The following is a 19,908-nucleotide window of genomic DNA, read 5'->3' as shown; positions in this document are numbered from 1 at the left end:
TCTAAATGAAATCTAGCGGGGGAAAAAACAGCGGGATTTACTCCCGTTTTAACGCGAATTCGACACTGGGAATTGTTTTGGGGGTGGGGGAGGAATGACCCCTGTTGAGTGTCAGGTTGATAGTATTTGCTGCTCCCATTCACAAAAAACTGGGCGTTCCATTTTGGAACGTCACCTGGATGCGGAGCCGCTGCTGATTGGCCAGCCTGCCCGCGTGCTCCATTGTATCTATCTCCCCCGTGTTGCAAAGTGCGGGAATTGCAGGGTCACCGTGTCCTCCTGAGAGTGCAGCCTGTGTCTGATCGCTCGGTCCAAAGGTGCGCTGCTCCGCCGCTAACACAGCGCTGCTCTTCACCTTCCCCCCGCTCCCCCCCCCCCCCCAACCAACTCTCCGGGGGCTGGACGGTGCAGGGAGAGGGGAAGGAGGAGGAGGGTCACGGTCCCGGCTGAGAGATCCACAACAGTCCCGAGTCGAGATCATGCGAGCGTTACATTAAAAAGGGGCAGAAGCGGAGCCCGGTGGGGAGGGGGTGGGGGGGCGGTGGCGAGGGGGGTGGGATTTGGATTTGCCTTTCTCCAGAGAGGGAGTTTTCAGTGGTGTGAGCTGGACACGTTGCAACGGCCGGTAAGTTAACCCAGATCAGACACGAGAAGCTTTAATCGCCGATTGCAGATCATTCTTTTTAAATTAGAATTATTTTAAATGTGAACTTTTCTTTAAAAAATTAATATTTTTAAACGAAAGGTGATCATTTCAGTATTGCGCCGGGAGAGACAGAAGTTGCATTTTTACGCGGGCGTTGAAGTTCTCGCCGACTTTAAAACATCTTGAGTCCACTTTTCTCTCGATCTTACAATCAAGGCACGTACATTGATTATATACAGCGACATGGGAGGGAAAAAACTGAACCAGCTTTACTCCTAGGCGATGCATGAATGCATCGTTTTGTTTTTAAAAGAAAGATCTTTTGCAAACGTGTTTTTTTTTACAGATTTGGTGGCATTTGCAAGCCCTGAGGATTGTATGGGGGGAAGAAAAAAACACTCAAGCTAATTTCTAAATTAGAGTTTGAGGGACAGCGGGTAAGAGCAATACGGGTCAAATTTCATACCCTAAACTGTTTTTGTTGCCCCCCCCCCGCCTCCCATGCATTTTAAAAAAACTACTGTTGCGTTATTTCATCATCCTTAATTTGCAGAAGGAAATCCCACATTATAGTGACAAAATCTTCATTCATTGTTTAAAAAAAAGAGCAAACTGGGAGAAGAATGGGTGAAGCTTCTATTCGGACCCATTGCTCCGAGGCTAAAGCCCTCTCCCATTCTGTGCTGTTTCGGATCTCTGGGATTAAAGGGCTGGAATAGGGAATCTTTTCAGGGTGACTTTTTTTGTGTGTGTTGGGCGCTTTTTGAGCCGATGTCTTTTTTTTTGAAACGATTCTCATTCTCACATTAAGACAGGCCACATTCGCCAACTCCTCACCCACTCTGCCACCCCTCACTTACGGAGTTTAGCTTCGCTCCGTTTACAATCCGTGCTGGAAAGATGGGAGAGAGAGCGAGGGGGAATATTGTTACTTTTCCCTTTGTCAGTTCAATGTGTTACTTTGCTCTCTTTTGTTTTAAGTTTAAAAAATATATATATCTGCAGGCAAAATGATTCGGGGGGCATTTATAGATTTGCCACAAGAGAATACCGGGGTTCAAAAGAATGGACTTTGTGATCACCCAGCTTGTGGAGGTTGGAGTGACTTTGTAAAGAAAATACTCCTGTCTGCAAAGTTAGTTGAGGCTCTGTGGATGGAAGCTACTGTGAGGGGTTGTGGTGCACAATGACTTAATGTACACGGCTCAGTTAGGGAGTCAGTGAGAAATCGATGGTCGTGGGGGCGAGAAACGCTTAATCAGAGTAAGCTTGCGGTTTGTACACTGGGCTGTTTTAACAATGTAAACAGTGTTTGAATTGGGTTGCATCCAGATCCCCCCACCCCCGTGCGAAATAGATTGGGAAGTCATCGATTCCCTGCTCAGTTGCCAGAAAGGCTTTGTGTAGCTGCGGTCCCAGGGAAGTTGTTGGAGGGATGTTACAGCCACAGAGAGAGGCAGGTAAGGGTTCACTGAGCCTGAGAGCGGCCTCTCTTGTCCCGAGGTGGACCTGCGAGCTGCTGGGGCCATTGAGTAACGCTTCTGTATGGCTGCAGACAGCCTGACTGGAGTGGCAATCGGTGCACACACTCCCCTTTCTGGGGTAGGCTTTTGCTGCTTCTCCAGTAAGTGGCGAAGGTATTTGAATCCAACCCCTTGTGTAACCTCAGAATCTACTTTTTAAGATGAAACTGTGCGGGACCATTTAATATCTTAGTCAGTGTAGACTGGTCAACTTCAAGTAAAATACTTCTTGATTCTATGAAGTACAAAAGTGCAGAAGAAAAAGTCCAAAGATGTGCGGGTTAGGTTGATTGGCCATGCAAAGAAATTGTCCCTTAATGTCCAGGGATGTGTAGGTTAGAGGGATTAGTGGGTATAATATGTAGGGATATTGGGGAAGAGCCTGGGTGGGATTGTGTTCAATGCAGACTCGATGGGCTGAAGGGCCTCTTTCTGCACTGTAGGGTTCTATGAAAAGTCAAATAATATACACAGTGGCACAGTGGTTAGCACTGCTGCCTCACAGCTCCAGGAGCTCACCGATTCCCGACCTGGGTCACTATCTGTGTGAAGTCTGCATGTTCTCCCCGTATCTATCTGGGTTTCCTCTGGGGTGCTCCAGTTTCCTCCCACAGTCTGAAAGACGCGCTAGTTAGATGCATTGGCCATACTAAATTCTCACTCACTGTACCCGAACAGGCGCCGGAGTGTGGCAACTCAGGGATTTTCACAGTAACTTCATTGCAATGTAAGCCTGCTTGTGACAATAATGAAGTAAATTTTAAAAATGTCTGAAAATGTGAGCATGATACCTGGAGATAAAAAACACAGAAAATGCTGAATTGGCAGCATGTGTGGAGAGAGTCTTGGATCTAAATCAGAGCTGAACTGGAGATGCTGTCTGTTTTGTGGATGGACTCTGATTCTGGTGAGTTGAACCTTCACCCAGCCTAAAAAGTCACAAAGTACAACATTTTGCCATAACTCACACTCGGCCTCGACTGTGAGAGAAAACTCGACCCCAATGTTTAGTTAAACAAAATGAAAGGTTATGATTCAGTAATCAGGACTTTGCCCTTCTGATTTGGGTAAGCCCTTATATTGCTGGCAATGTTTAGGGGAATAGTTTATTCTGTAACTAAACTGTTGAACATTGTTAATTGGGAATGGCGACTTGGGAAAAAGTTAACTCCCAGAGGTGAAATCAAATGGCTTTCATTTCGATTTACGATTTGTTGTTGTAATGATGGGGAAGTCTTGTGGCACGTGGATAGTGCCTTTGCCTCTGATCCACATGAGACACAGGAGCAGAAGTAGACCATTCGGCCCATCGAATCTGCTCTGCCGTTCAGTGGGATCAGGGCTGATTTGAAATGATAATCCTTAACTCCACTTTCCTGTTGTATTCCCATAACCTTTGATCCCCTTACAGATTAAAAATCTGTCTACCTCAGCATTGAACATACTTAAGCTAGCTTCTCCAGCTCTCTGCGGCAAAGAATTTCACAGATTCATTGCCCCTTGAAAGAAGAAATCCCTCCTCATCTCTGTCTTAAATGGGCGAACCCCTTACAAAGATTGTGCTCTCTGATCCTAGACTCTCCTACCTGTTCCAGGTTCAACGCCCACTCTGGAACTTAGCCTATAAAATCCCAACAGTTCCAAAGGAAGCCATTCGGCCCATTGAGTCTGCACTGACTCTCGAATAGAACAACTTATCCTATCGTTGTAAACCCACACTTGCCCCACTAATTCCCCTAACCAATTTGCCATGGCCAATCCACGTAACCTGCATATCTTTAGGACTGTGGGAGGAGACCGGAGCACCCGGAGGAAAACCATGCACATACAGGGAGAATGTGCGAGCTCCACTCAGACAGTCACCCATGGCCAGAATCAGCCTGGATCCCTGACGCTGTGAGGCAGCAGTGCTAACCACTGTGCAGAGAAACTGTTCCTGCTTGTAAAAGGATTGAGATGAGAGGACACAGATTTAAAGTAATTCACAAAAGAAGCAAATGTGATTTTTCACACATGAGTGGTCTGGGTCTGGAATGCATTGCCTGGAAATGAGCCCTGACAGGTTCGTTTGAGGCATTCAAGAGGTCATTAGATGATTATTTAAATAGAAGCAATGTGCCTGGGGAAAAGTCAGGGGAATGGCGCTAAGCCATGATGCTAGTTTACCAAGCTGGTGCAGGCACAATGGGCTGAATGGCCTTATTCTGTGTTGTAACAATTCTCTGAATTCAGACTCCCTGTGTGATCTGTGATGCACATCACCACTTTAATATAATTGTCACTCATGTATTCCCAATTTTTTTGCCCTCCCCTGCCCAAGTAGGTGACTCATATTGGAATTAGGAGCAGTACGTTCGACCCATAATGGTTGCGCCAGACCTTTGGAGAGAGCTTTTTAATTAGCAGCCCTGCCTGCTCTTTCCCCCATAGTCCTGTAGATGTTTCCTTTTCAAATGTAACCTAATTCCATCTGAAGATTTACTTTGGAATCTGCCTCCACCACCATTTCAGCGGTGCACACCATATAACAACTCTTTTTTTAAAAATTCTCGTCTCCCCTCTGGTTATTTTAACAATTAAGTTGAAGTCCTCTGGTTACTGGCCCTTCTGCCAATGGAAACAGTTTCTCATTTTTTTGCTTTGGCAAAGTCCCTCATCATTTTGAACACCATCTTTGGCCTTGCATTGGTGCCAACCATTCACATCTACTACTCTCTGTTATGAGTCTTCAAGCAGCTGTACAATCCTGTTTGCACAAGACATTTATCAGTCACAGTGGGACACTGTGGGTTGTCAGTCGCTGTTAAGGAGCTACTTCCTACGCTCCTCGCATTGACACTTTTTATGGCAGTCTGAAGACTTTGTTCTTCACATTTCCTTGCTGCATTATGGAGGCTTTGCCGTTAAGTATTTCGGCATGTTCCCAGTTATTGAAGTCAATCTTGCATGAAATGATTTGATTTATTGTTGTCACATGTATTAGTATACAGTGAAAAGTATTGTTTCTTGTGCGCTGTACAGACAACGCATACCATTCATAGAGAAAGAAAGGACTGAGTACAGAATGTGATGTTACAGTCATAGCTAGGGTGTAGAAAAAGATCAACTTAATGCAAGGTAGGTCCATTCAAAATTCTGATAGTAGTAGGGAAGAAGCTGTTCTTGAATCGGTTGGTACATGATCTCAGACTTTTGTATCTTTTCTCCGATGGAAGAAGGTGGAAGAGAGTATGTCTGGGGTGCGTGGGGTCTTTGATTACGCTGGCTGTTTTTCCAAGGCAGCAGGAAGTGTAGACAGAGTCAATGGGTGGGAGACTGATTTGCACGATGAACTGGGCTTCATTCACAACCTTTTGTAGTCTCTTGCAGTCTTGGACAGAGCAGGAGCCAAACTAAGCTGTAATACAAGCAGAAAGAATGCTTTCTATAGTGCATCTGTAGAAGTTGATTTAGTGTTGTAGCAGCCATGCCAAATTTCTTTAGTCTTCTAAGAAAATAGAAGTGTTGGTTGGCTTTCTTAACTATAACATTGGCATGGAGGGACCAGGACAGTTTGTTGGTGATCTGGACACCTAAAAATCTGAAACTTTCAACAGACTTCATCCCTGTTGATGTAGACAGGGGCATGCCCTCCACTGCTCTTCCTGAAATTGATAAATAGCTCATTTGTTTTGTTGATATTGAGGGAGAGCTTATTATCGGCTCACCAGACCAGCTGTCTCACTTGCATGAATCTGTGTACCTTAGTTTTGGCACCCTCTCCCCAAATTGGCACCATCAAACTCCCCATATTCTGCATCTTTTGGTAGGTGACTAATTTTCCATTAAATTCCTCCAAAACTGTGATGTTCTTAAGGAGCACATTCCAGTTTCTCTAGTCTTTCATTGTGACAGAACTGGATCTGTTGAAGGTGAGCATCCAGTAGCTGACTGAAGTAATAGTTCTGAATCTGAGCGTGACTGGTGAGCACTTAAACCATGCAGGCCATTAGATTGGTGCTCTAACCTGTCCTCTCCAGTAGCCCTGTGAGTACACCCAGTTGGGTTTCCTGACCATTGATTGGTACTGTGTCCACCCACCCAAAGCCAAATGCTATAGTTGACTATTGTGCCAACTTAGCTGCCATAACCAAGATCGGCAAAAGGTCTGCATGATTCAGCATGCCCTTTGAAATAGTGCTACTTAAAATGATACCTGAGATCCAAGGGTAAAATTACATAGGGAGAATATACAAACTATGATTATATTCATTGCAATTTAGAAGGTTACAAGTTTATACGGCTGGAGTATAAAATGGGGTAGATTTTCGACTGCAGTAATGAAATTGGAGTCTATCCAATCTTTTCTCATAGCTCAGACATATATAAATATACTTTGTATAATATTTTTATATTTGGAGAGAGTGCAAAATATATATACACCTCCTTCAGCTTATTTACATTAAATCATTTTCTGATTATCAAAATAACATCTTACTGTGCATTCAATAGACTGGTTGCTTGGTTAAAGTTTGCAGTATCGCCTTACTAGAAAGAAAGCGCCTTTGTTGTGTTCCACTTCAGGAAGACTTTTCTGCTCAGTGCCTTCACTGGTTTAGCAGGGCTGCTTATTGTCTTTGCCCAGTAATAGTTCACATTAATGTTGATTTGAGAAATTCTATCCAATCTCATGGCAAAACTTGGCTCAACAGTAAAAGATGGCTCGCAGGCAATCTTGCTTGAATGCTCTGTTCAACTCAGTGTGCTTTTTTGGTGTCACTTTGTAAAGTTTCCAACTAGCCTTTAGTAACCTCTTTTCTCCCTTTATAATGCAGGTAAGCAATGGCTCACTCTGCCTGGCTGGTTGTGTTCATGTTCCTGATCTCCTGTGATGGTGGCCTTATGACCTGCTTCCCAGGATGTCACTGTGAAGTGGAAAGTTTTGGGATGTTCGGTAGTTTCAGCCTGACCAAAGTTGACTGTAGCGGTGTTGGACCTCACCTCACTGTCATTCCCATACCATTGGACACCTCCTACCTGGACTTATCTTCGAACCATTTGAAGGCCATTTCCCCCTTGATGTTTACAGGACCTGGCTACACAACGTTGGTCAATCTTGATATCAGCTACAATGAGATTACTAGCATGTCTTCCAGCACTTTCTCCAAACTGAGATACCTCGAGGCACTAAATCTGAGTCATAATTCCCTGGAAGTGCTCGAGGAGGGAATCTTTGCAAATCTGCCTCTTGGAGAAATTGACCTTAGTGCCAACAAACTACGCAAAATTAATCTGGACACTTTCACATCCAAGGGACATGGGAAGCCCCTAAGTGTGGACCTTTCGGACAATCTGATAAGCGCTGTTGTCCGCAGTCTCGATAAGAATGTACCCAACATTTATAGCCTGGATTTGTCGGGGAATAGATTGACGTATGTGCCAACACATTACCTTTCCAATGTTCCATTACGCTATCTCAATCTGGGTCGCAACATTATTTCCAGCATTCCCGAGAATGCTTTCACAGGATTGTGGGAGCTGACCCGCCTATCGCTGCGGAATCTTCCGGAACTGACGGAGCTGTCTCAAAACACCTTTAAAGGGCTGCAGAATCTGCAGACCTTAGACTTGTCGCACTGCGCGAACTTGAAATCCTTAAACGTGGCTGTGTTCGATGGCCTGAGTTCCTTGCAGGAGCTCTACCTAGAAAAGTCTGGAGTTGCAGCGCTACCAAGCATCGTTCTAAACTACCTGCCCTCCATTAAAAAAATCTCCGTCGGGAACAGCTTGCTGAGATGTGGGAAGACAGCGAAAGAAGGTTCATTCCACCGGCAGTTTGGCTTTGTTCAGAAGGAACAGACACTGCATTGCTTAGATATCAATGGATCCTCAGATACTGAGTACATTTTGAAGTTGAAATGAGCCAAGTTTGAACAGCAGTGAAGAACGGGCCTCTATTTTTTTGGACAACTGAGTCCCTCTTTTTGAATGAAACAAGTGCCTTCATTAATTAAACTTCCTATATTTCCAAAAAAAAGATTGAAGCCTTTTTTTGAGCACCTGTCTTCAAAAGTTTCTCTTTCTCATATAAGCCTGTAGGTGTGGGAGTTTCCTCTCGCTGGATGCAAGTTGACAGTTCTGTGCCTTTTTCTTAAGTTTGGATAACTGTTGGTGTTCAGAGAAAAGAGAAACTGCCATCTTCAACGAACGCAAAAAGTACAGAGGTTACTCTTTGTGGAAATGATGATGCTGAGCAAAAAGCCATGAGAATCTAGCCGCAAAATGTAAAGACGAGAGGTGATGAATTAACGGAAGCAGAAATGTCTCATTGCGCCATTCCAGTTGGGAGGTGTCCAATTCCAAAATTATCCCAGGAGATGTGAAAGCTATTTTTTTTTAGTTACCCCGCGTCTTTGGAATGTTGGCACCATTGTATTAACTGGACCTGGCTTTCAAAGCAAACACCTGTCCAAACACCAAGTGAAGCTGTAGTTGGATACCCAGCACCCGTGGACGAGATCTCAAAGTTCCAGGGTTTGGTGGGGATGACGAGCCCTCCCTTCATTCCTCATCACGTTTCCATCCGTCACAGAACTCTACTCACTTAAAGAATAGATTTTTTTTTAAAAGTTGGTTTAGTTTTTCAGCCTGTAAAGTGTGAATGAAATAAATCAATTTGTGCTAGCTGGACACAAGCTTATCAGGAAGGGCTGCTGCCTGTCCACATACTGAGTTTTTCACCCTATCGCTATTGTTTCAAATAAATTCAGAATCTACACGTGTAACTACCTACCTCCACTTGGAGTGCAATTAGATGGAATATTTGGTTCAGTAATTAAACTGGAGCATCGGATCACTTTATATTGTGCTATATAATCTTGCTGTTATTCCAGTGTCTTCCCCTTTTGTATTGTCAGATCTGATTATTGATGTTTTTTTGGGGGGTTTTTTCCCCCACAATTTCTATTCTGAAAGTGCCACTGTTTAAGGTCACCCTCTGGTACCTCTCCCCATGTTGCCATTCATCACGTAGTGAGCATGGATTGAGAGCATTGATGGGCTATTTGACTGTGGGCAGGCATCGCGGTGGAACTCGATCCTCTTCTCGACTAACTTAGGTGCACTTTCTGTTGTGAAGCATGGCTGACTGTAGCAGGAATCATGGCGGAGCTTGGTCCCATCCTCAGTCCACATGCTGGTGGGCAGTGACAAGGACCAGGAACCTGCTTTCTTATCCAGCTGACATTGATTCAACTTTAGCATCCTAACACAGCACAAATTGGGGCGGTTGAACTTTATTCCTGGTCAGTGGGGGTGAGAAAAAAATCAGCCATGATTGATTGGGGGAGCAGACGCGATGGGCCGAGTGGCCTAATTCTGCTCCCGTGTCTTGTTGACTTTAGCCAGCCGAGCGAATGGGAAGGAGACTTCCCCACCGCCCCCCATCTGTCAATAACGGACCTCCCAGAATGTATCATGTGTGTTACGCACTCATTCCATTAGTGAAGCACAGCTGTAGCTCTTGGCTCCGGTACAGAGGTTACTCTTTTTGGAAATGATGATGCTGAGCAAAAAGCTGCGAGAATCTAGTTTCGAAATGTAAAGACGAGAGGTGATGAATTAATGGAAGCAGAAATCTCTCACTGTGACATTCCAGCTGGGAGGTGTCCGATTTCAAAATTATCCCAGGAGATGTGAAAGCTGTTTTTTAATTACCCCGCATCTTTGGAATTTTGGCAATACACCACTGTGGCATGTAAAATATTATTTTTCTTGGTGTTGCCGTCTTGGTTTGTTGACACCCAGTCATCAAATTAAATTAAAGGTTTCATTCTTACGATTGGCGTTTGTCGCTGTAGAGAGCATATTGGATGATGTAAGTCTAGGGTGAGCCACTCCTGTTGTTTGAGGTGGTGAATCAGTATGTCTTTTATTTTCCCCTCTCGTCCCCCACAACCCTGGGCTGGTAGCAATATTCGGTCAATAAGTCATATTCTATAAGGAGCATGGCAGTACAGTGATTAACACTGCTGCCTCGCAGCACCAGGGACCTGAGTTTGATTCCCGACTCGGGTCACTGTCTTGTGTGAAGTCTGCACGTGTGGTGGGTTTCCTCCAGGTGCTCCAGTTTCCTCCCGCAGTCCAAAAGATGTGCAGGTTGGGTGGATTGCCATGTTAAATTCTCCCTCTGTACCCGAACAGGCGCCGCAGTGTGGCGACTGGGGGATTTTTACGGTAACTTCATTGCAGTGTTAATGCACGTCTACCTGTGACACTAATAAATAAACTTTTATTCACATTTCTGGGGAGGGGAGACAAAAGTTACGTCATCCTCCCCTGCAAAAAACAGGCGGGTAGTCAAATTAGGAACTACTTTGTAATAATGAGATGTGAACATGTTTTGTAATATATCCTGGTGATGCAACATTAACAGTAACTATACAAACCTGACTTCAATCCCTTTCTCTCTTTGTGGCTCAACAGTAGTTTATATTGGTGTAGCACCTTTAACATAATGAAACGTCCTAAGGCTCTGCTTGGTCCTGCTTGGATAGCGTTCCCGTCTTGAGTCAGAAATATGTGAGTTCGAGCCCCTCTTGAGCACTAGATCTTAGCTGACACTTCAGTGCTGCAATATTGGAAATGCCATTTTTCTCGATGAGACCTTAACCCGAGGCGCCCATCATTCTCAGATTTTAAAAAAGAAATGTAAAATATTCCACGATCGTCTTTGGAGAAGGAGGGGAGTTCTCCTGGAAAGTGGGTTCGCTGCCACTCACATTTTACTGAAATGCAACGGGCTTTGACTAAACCTCCCAGGTTTCATTTTAATGTAACTTTTTGCTGGTGTTAGTCCAGTGAGTTAGCACTGGCATTTCTCCTTCGACGAGGTTCCTATCCAGGCCAGACTTGACGAGAAGTTGTTTTACTCACGGTTTTGCAACACAGACCAGTCCTTAAGGCACAGAGGGAGGGGTGGGGGTGGTTTGGTGTGCTAAGCTTGTTAATGGTGTGTGTACGATCAAGAGTAGAAGCAGCTACAATCCGTGGATAGCTGTTGTTTCTTGACACTATTTTGAGCTGACACGGAGGCTGGAATCTGACCACCGCCCACGCCGACAGGGTTTTCCCATCCCACCACAGTGAATGGACATTTGGCTGACTGCCAAATTCTCCGACTTTCACTGCAAACGGGAGAGTGGTGTGAACGGCGAGAAACATTGCGTCCTGAGTGTCTGAAATGGGGAGAAAGATGGAGGCTCATAACAGAGTACAACTTTTCATTTCTCTCCCTCCAGTGCATTGTTTTCAAAGTGCTTTATAAACCTGTTGAGAACACAATAATTCCATAAGGCAGGTTATTGTGCCCTAATTAAACGACTGGATGCAGGAATGCTGATTGCACGCTCTACAGTGAGAAGGTTCGGGCTTGTTAAAATTATCCGTCTGCTGAACACAATGTGTCTCTGCCTCGCTTTCTGCTGAGCTTGGAAGTTTAAAAGATCGCGTTTCATTTAAAATGTGCCTTGAAGAAGGGAATTCTTTTCTGTCATGAAAGCACACTGTCAAGGCTGGCAGGTGAATGGTAGCCACTTGGCTGCCTGCCAGACGACGTCTGGGCATGACGGGGGAGGTCTTTGCTTTTCAAGAGTGGAGTTAAAATGAAAGGAAAGAGGAGAGGAAAATGACCGTTGCCTTTGGGAGTGCTAACTTTGAGAAAATAGATTTTTTTTTTGCGATTGATTTCATGGTTGTAAGCAATGATGTATGAATACTAATGCTGCCTTTGCATTCCTGTGATGTGTAGGTGGACAATGTGACAATCAGATTAATGCTGGGACTGCAATAATGGCTTCATGCACTTGCAAACTGCTACATGACACTGGACTGTTTGAGAGTCGTGGGAAGCTGTGTTTCTCATCACCGATTTCTTACCTAGTGGCCACTGTTACTGTTCTTTTTGGTTGTAATTTGAAACCTGCCATTAAATATTGATGAACAAATTGCAAATCTGTCCAGAGCTTGTTCTCAATCTCTTGTGTCCTGCTTGTTCCTGGATGGGGAAAAGAACATAAGAAATAGAAGCAGGAGTAGGCCATTCAATGAGAGCCTACTTCCTGCATTCTTCCGTATCCATTCAAGTTTTTTACATCATATTCTTACACCATTGTGTTTAATAAATCCAAAAGAGAAAATGCTGGAAAATCTCAGCAGGTCTGGCAGCATCTGTAAGGAGAGAAAAGAGATAATGTTTCGAGTCCAGGTGACCCTTTGAATGGCAGGATTCTTGGAGACTGCTTTAGAAGGTTGAAGCACATGGGGTTCAGGGAAACTTGGAGAGATGGATCCGAAACTGGTTTTAGTAATAGGATGCAAAGTGATGGAAGAAAACTATTTGAATTATAGGCCGGTGTTGAACAGGGTTCAGTGCTGGGTCCCTTATTGTTTGTTATATATAATGATATTGATAATTGGGGGGGGGGTGGAGAGAATGATAAGTAAGCTTGCAGATGACACCAAGATTCATAGGGAGGTTACTAGTGAAGAAGAGAGTGGTAGGCTGCTGGAAGATACAGATGGTTTGCTCAGAGGGGCAGAGCAGTGGCGACTGATCGTACTTAACACTTCTAAATGTGAGATGATGCACTTTGGAAGAAGTAACAAGACCAGGGAGTATTTAATGAATGGCAAAACACTAGGAAGCTCAGAGGAACAGATGGATTTTGGGGTACTGATTCACAGATCCTTGAAAGTAGAGTGTGTGAAAAGGGTAGATAAGAAGGCATATGAGACACATGCTTTTATCACTCACATAGAACATTACAGCACAGTACAGGCCCTTCGGCCCTCAATGTTGTGCCGAGCTATGTCCAATCCTAAGATCAAGCTATCCCCTTGAAAGTGGAAGAGAGTCTGACTGGTGTGCATGGGGTCCTTGATTATGCTAGTTGCTTTTCCTAGGCAGCGGTAATTTAGACAGTGTCAAAGATGGGAGGTTGGTTTGAGTGATGGACTGGTTCACAACCCTTTGTAGTTCCTTGCAGTCCTGGACAGAATAGAAGCCATACTAAGCTGTGATACAACCAGAAAAAATGCTTTCTATGGTGCATCTGTAAAAGTTGGTGAGAGTCGTAGCTGACATGCCAAATTTCCTTAGTCTCCTGAGAAAATAGAGGTCCCTTGGTTCTCCATTTCTGGTAGGTTTTTAGTATTTTCCTCTGTGAAAACAGACACAAAATAGTTGTTTACTTTATCTGGCATTTCCTTGTTCCTCATTATAAATTCCCCTGACTCCACTGTAATAGATTCATGTTTGTTTTTGCTAATCTTTTCCTTTTTACACACCTAAACAAGCATTTTATGTTTCTTGTTATTTACTCATTCTAATTTCCCTTTCTTAGTCTTTTTCTTGGTCCTCCTTTGCAGATTTCTAAGATGCTCACAATTTTCAGCCTTACCCTTTTTCTGGGAACCTCCTACTTCTTCCTTTGATCTAATACCATCTTTGATTTCTTTCACTTGCCATGAAGTACTTTCTTTTCTGGGTTTTTGTGCATTAAACACATGTATTTCTGTTGTAAAGTATGTATTAGTTATGTAAATGTTAGCCACTGCCTGTCGACTGTAATACCTTTTAAGTTTCCCCAATCCACCACAGCCAATTTGTGCCTCACACCTTCACAGTTTTTTGTGTAGATTTAAGACCTGAATTTTTGGTTGATCTATGTTACTTTCAAAGTTAATGTAAAATTTTATCATATTATTCTCACTATTTCCTAGAGGACCCTTTATAACAAGATTATTAATTAGACATTTTCCATTGCACAATACCGGATCTAAAATAGCCCATTCCTAGTTGGTTCCTCAACATAGTGCTCTAGAAAACCATCTTACATACATTCCTTAAATTCGTCCTCTATAAAATTAGTACTAATTAGGATTACCCAAGCGTAATAGCTGTCTATATTTTATACTGGGGGGTGGGGGGGGTGCGGTGTAGTATAGAGAAAGGGTCACTTCCTATTGGGTTAGGTGTTAAAATATAATTATCCATTGTTTATTGTCAATATGAATAACACTTGGACTCTCCCTACTTTAATAGTTTTTTTTCCCCTTTTCTCCCCTGCCCGATATGACAAATTATTGGATCTTCGCGTCCTACCCTTAAAGAGAGAATTGCAAAGTTGTGGACGTATCTCTGCACTGTTCCTTTGTGTGAAATCACAGAAGGTTTGCATGCTAAGGATGGTCAGGACGTCAAAAGTCATTTCATTGCTGTAAGCATCTTTATGCTAGGCCAAAGAAGTGATTAGTCCAGCGTGGTGAGAAGGTTTTATGGGCTCCCATAATCCTTCCAATGAGCAGGGGGCTATATTAGCTTATGTTTTAGCAATCTATCTTGTGATAAAGGCTCCAGTACATTTTTTATAGGTACATGAGCTTCAAATAGTTGATGCCCCCACCTCCATATTAGAGGTTTGACTTGTATTTAGGAACCTTGTTCATCACCATCCCACCCCAATCCTGAAGGCAGTGGGATCTGTTGGTATTTGAACCTTCGTATCCCAATCAACGTATGTCGAATATTTTCCCTCATTTGTATATGTATCATTGAGCTATTGCACTGTAGAGGGCATCATCACAACTAAATCTTATCCTCATTTGGCTCCATATCCACACATGATTTCTAATAGGCGTGGCCAGATCCTGATTAGTAATGAAAACCCTGGCTTTTTTTTTAGATTCACTCTTTCCCTAGGACCCTCAGGACAAATCAGGGAAATAGAAGTAATTTATCAACCCTCAGTTCCAACACAGGCACAGTGGGATGAATGGCCTCCTTCTGTGCCCTGATTTATTTACTCCTCTTTTGAGCATGGTGATTGAGATTAGACAATACACCAGCGATTTGCATCTCAACTCTGATAGATTTACTCAACACGGACTTGATCTTTGAGGGAAGGAATGTGGTGGGGGCGGGGGTAAGGTGGTTGTACTGCTGCTTAGCACTGCTTCACAAAGTGGTGCCATTATCCACTAGTCCCTCTGGGTTGCTGTGGTGAGTTGAGTATTTTACATTGATGAGGAAAGCAGAGATGAGGAGGAATTTCTTCTCTCAGAGGGTAGTGAATCTGTGGAATTCTTTCTTGCAGAGGGCCTTAGAGGCCGGGTCATTAAGTATGTTCAAGGCTGAGATAGGCAGATTTTTAAGCAGTAAGGGAATCAAGAGTTATGGGAACAAGACGGGAAAGTGGAGTTGAGGATTATATTAGATCAGCCATGATCTGATTGAATGGTGGAGCAGACTCGATGGGCCAAATGGCCTACTTCTGCTCCTATCTTTTATAGGATAGCCTTTTAAAAATAGACGGCATTAAACAAAATTCAAAAATTAAAAGGTGCTTCCCCTCTGGCAGTTACATTCATGCTCACAATGAGAATCATCCTGTAACTCAACTATTAGATCCAGAAAATTGCCTCTCTTATTTGGCTTTTGGAAGTAACCCAGTGTCAAATTGCAATCATTTCTATAATGTATTGCTAATGTGGTCAGCAAATGCTCAACTGTTGCCTTTTGAACCAGAAGGTACAGGTCCTATGCAGTGCTGAGGGAGTGCTGCAAAGTTGGAGGTTCCATTTGTCAAACACGACGTGAAAACTGAGGCCCAGTCTATCTCTTTAAGTGTGTGTAAAACACAGCATTGTTTGAAAGAAAAGCTTGTGAGTTCTCCGTGGTGCCTTTGCCAATATTTATCTCTCAACCAACTTCAGTTTAAATAGAAAATGATCTGGTCGTCATCATGTTGCTGTTTGTGAGACCTTGTGTGAAAGTTGCTGGACTTCCTGCATTATTACAGCCTTCTTGTGATGGGAAAAGCTTCCAGTGGACGACAAATATAACCATCCATTCAACTGCTTCTTCATCTGTTCCGTGGGGAAGTGAGGTACCTCCTGCAGCAGGGGTAGTTTGATGTGGTGTGTTCCATAGTCCGAGACTCAGCCACAATTATGCTCTGGATTGTCCCTCATTTTCTACTTTTGGAAAAGGTGACCACATCGTCCAGTTGAATTAGTTAAGTTAGTTTATTAATGTCACAAGTAGGCTTACACTAACACTGCAATGAAATGTGAAAGTCCCCTAATCGCCACACTCATGCATTATTCGGGTACACTGTGGAAGAATTTAGCATAGCCAGTACACCTAACCAGCACGTCTTTCAGACCGTGGGACCAAACCAGAGGAAACCCATGCAGACACAGGGAGAACGTGCAGACTCTGCACAGACAGTGACCCAAGCCAGGAATTGAACCCGAGTCTCTGGCGCTATAAGGCAGCAGTGCTAACCACTGTGCCAGTTCCGCCCCCCTATGTAGCCTTTCTGTGTATCAGTTCATTGAGGACTTGCCAGCTCATGTCATCAAGAAGGTGACTGAATGCCTGCAAGTGGCCTCCTGGTCTGAAAAGCATGAAAGCATCACTTCAGTTGTAACAGTGGATATATTCAAAAGTATACAACTGGGACATAAACCCTTTTGGAGTGTCCTGAGGTTGTAAGGAGCACTCATGCATTATATAAATGTAAGTCTTTCTTTAAGTTTTATTTCGCTTCATGCAGAAAGCATCTGTCAACTCACAATATTAATAGTATTTCAGCCACAATTCTACTGGCTCCTCCATGTAATGAACTTTACTGCATCCTTTCCCCCCTGCTTTGCAAATCCACCAAACTGTGATCTCCCTCTTCACTCCCTACAATGAACTCACAAAATACACAAGTATCGATAAAAGGTACTTTGCACTGAATTTATGGGGAACAAGCTGAACTGGTCTAATTTTAGTGAGTTTAGGAAAAATAACAAGTTTGTCTCCTGTGAGGAGCTCCTGTTCTGCACAGAATGCGTGCAACACTGCAAAGGAGAAAGGAGGAGCTGGAGAGGGACTAGAACACTCTTATAGGCAGGCTCTGTGGGCTTGAACTCTGCATCACATGTGGGATTACACACTGGAGCTCTATGAAGTCAACTGCACTTTTTTTTTAAAACAGGGGATATTACAGCCTAACCTGTGTTCTATACAAAGAACTTTATATCGTTAGCACGGCAGCACACATTCACTCTTCCAAAGTATTGAAACCAATATTTAACTTATTTGTCCTTTTTTTGGTTAGGGGATACAACTCGGCACAACACAGCACACCCACTGGTTTATATGCTCGCCATGGAATCTCGTTATTCATTCTCTGTGATTATTCACGAAAATGGTGAAGGTTGTGAAGAAGTTGATTCTAATTGGAGCTTTTGGATGAGATGTGAAATCCAGGTCCATTTTCCCTCTCAGTTAGTCACTAAAGATTTCACACACTATTTGGAAGAAGAGTAGGGGAGCTGTGCCCAGATTCCTGGTAAATGTTTATCACTCCATCAGCATAGAATCATAGAATCCCAACAGTGCAGAAGTAGGCCATTCGGCCCAGCAACAACTGTTCCACCCAGCCCTATCCCCCTAATCCTACATATTTACCTCGCTAATCCCTCTACTCTACGCATATTGGACACTAAGTGTTAATTTAGCATAGCCAATTAGATGACCTGCACATCTTTGGACTGTGGGAGGAAACTCACACCGACAGTGACCCAAACTCGGAATCAAAGCCAGGTCCCTGGTGCTGTGAAACAGCAGTGCTAAGCACTGTGCTACCATGCTACCCAAAACAGCTAAATCGCTGAAATAGATTATCTGGTTATTATCTCTTTTTGTTTGTGGGAGATTGCTGTGTGCAAATTGGCAGCCATGTTTCCTATAACACTGGCTACTTCTCAACTGCTGGAAAGATTTCAAAATCACTGACAACAGATTGCCTGACTTGAGAATGCTCTAAAATCGCCACTTCATCTTTTGCCCATCTGAGTACTAGTCTGTCTCACCCTCTGATGAAGGCACTGCTTCCTGCTAGAATACAAATCCATCAGAAACCCAATACCAACCACAACCTCACACAAATGGCCATTCACCCTGCCTCATTTTGTCATAATTCCTTTTGAGATCCTCAATTTTCTCTAGGAAAAACAGTTGCACTTTCAGCTTGCATGTCCCCTTGCCAATCCTCTCTGGTCTTCTTGTAAGTAACAGTAGGCCAGCAGGAGGCAGTGGACAGAGAAAAACACTGTTGGTGGATCTGAGTGTGAACACCTGGGACACTAACAGAAAATCTATCCTGGAATGAATGGCTTTATCGGGTCATGACAAAGTGTATCTATACAGTGCTCCATCTGCAGGGTTGCTGAAGCTATCATGCAACATGGCATCTTGTACAGCTTCCAACAGGATTCTGGATGTGGCATCCAGTCTGCTGTCAGAGCTGCCAGGTCAACCAGCCACATTGATGATGTAGTTGACATCACCGCCCTGAATGCCTGGCCTGGAAGGTGCTAGCACCAGTGCAAGCTGTTGACAGAACAGCCAGCCCCTCACTGTTTCTCAGCCAAAGCATACATGTTAATTAATGGGAGGGGAGCATTCTTGTACAATATATTCACTACTAGGAGTTCCCACCCACCACCTCCTTAACTTTGGAGATGACAAAGATCCCCCCCCCCACAACGGATTACCAAGGCCAGAGGAACATAAGTCATTTCCTCCTGACCAGATTGATTCCTGGGACCAACAACATGACCATTGCTTGTAGGTGCTGAGGTTTAGCATTGCACGCAAACAGCAGGTCAGCATGGACCATAGCAAGGTAATTCAGGTTGCAACACATCACATTGTTCCTCAAAAAAAAATCACATTGTAGCATTAATACTGCGCACATTTTAAAAAGTTACTCTGTTCTTAAAGTTAGAAAGCCAATGTGCAGAGTGGACAGGGCAAGCCCTTAATCCATCTCTTTGCTTGCTCCAGAAACCAACTTAAGTTAAATCCAATACATGGTCCTCACATGAGAGACATATGCGATCCAAGCTGACAAGAAAAGGCATTGCATCTGATCTTGGGCTTGATCTGAAACTTGATCTTAGCTGAAAGGCTGAGAAGTGATCATGATCATGGTTTCACCCCTGCCAGGATCAGCCAAGAATGTTTTTGCAAAAATATAATTTACTCATACAAAATCTGAAAGACAGAATACAAAATGTTTCAAATTGTTATAACAGGAAAATGCAATGATATTCACATTTTCAGCAAGGAGTGTCGCAACACCAACTTAAAGTCCAACAGGTTTATTTGGTAGCATGAGCTTTCCGAGTGTCACTCCTTCTTCAGGTGAATGAGGAGTTGTGTTCACAAACAGGACATCTGTAGACACATGCTCAATTTACAAGAATGTGAATCTCTACAGGTAATAAAGTCTTAAAGGTACAGACAGTGTGAGTGGAGAAAGGCTTAAGCACAGGTTAAAGAGATGTGTATTGTCTCCAGCCAGGACAGTTAGTGAGATTTTACAAGCCCAGGCAAGTCGTGGGGGTTACACACAGATAGTGTGACACGAACCCAAGATCCTGGCTGAGGCCCTCCTTGTGTGCGAAACAATCTATAACCCCCACGACTTGCCAGGGCTTGCAAGTTCTCACCAACTGTCCTGGCTGGAGATAATACACATCTCTGTAATGCCAGCATCTCCACATCATGGATTCACATTTTCTCCAGAGATCAAGATGCACTCTGAGGTGCTTCAATTCAGTAATGAGAACAACACAAACATTTCAATATTTTTATTGCAGGGAGTACAATTCTTTTCAAACTATATACATTGGTCATGT

General features: G+C 43.6%; 1 protein-coding gene and 1 pseudogene across 3 annotated transcripts; one reads left to right on the top strand and one right to left on the bottom strand.

The window, feature by feature from the left end:
* Window positions 1-539: 539 nt before the first annotated feature.
* On the top strand, window positions 540-12,159 carry tsku (tsukushi small leucine rich proteoglycan homolog (Xenopus laevis)). 3 transcript variants are annotated; one of them, XM_080197683.1, is made up of 3 exons: window positions 561-625; window positions 993-1,083; window positions 6,984-12,159. In XM_080197683.1, the coding sequence occupies exon 3, from the start codon at window positions 6,991-6,993 to the stop codon at window positions 8,068-8,070; it is 1,080 nt and encodes a 359-aa protein (XP_080053809.1). In that variant the 5' UTR covers window positions 561-625; window positions 993-1,083; window positions 6,984-6,990; the 3' UTR covers window positions 8,071-12,159. The 3 variants fall into 3 exon arrangements, with proteins under 3 accessions (XP_080053808.1, XP_080053809.1, XP_080053810.1); XM_080197682.1 differs by lacking the exon at window positions 993-1,083 and having other exon boundaries at window positions 540-625; XM_080197684.1 differs by lacking the exons at window positions 561-625; window positions 993-1,083 and adding an exon at window positions 2,087-2,106.
* A 6,807-nt stretch (window positions 12,160-18,966) lies between these two features.
* Window positions 18,967-19,187, bottom strand: LOC145349592 (U2 spliceosomal RNA; annotated as a pseudogene).
* Window positions 19,188-19,908: the final 721 nt, after the last annotated feature.

The sequence above is a fragment of the Carcharhinus amblyrhynchos genome, chromosome 10 (assembly GCF_965287045.1).
Source record: "Carcharhinus amblyrhynchos chromosome 10, sCarAmb.v2.hapA, whole genome shotgun sequence".
In the NCBI taxonomy this organism is placed as follows: Eukaryota; Metazoa; Chordata; class Chondrichthyes; order Carcharhiniformes; family Carcharhinidae; genus Carcharhinus; species Carcharhinus amblyrhynchos.
This window is presented reverse-complemented; position numbering and strand designations above follow the sequence as displayed.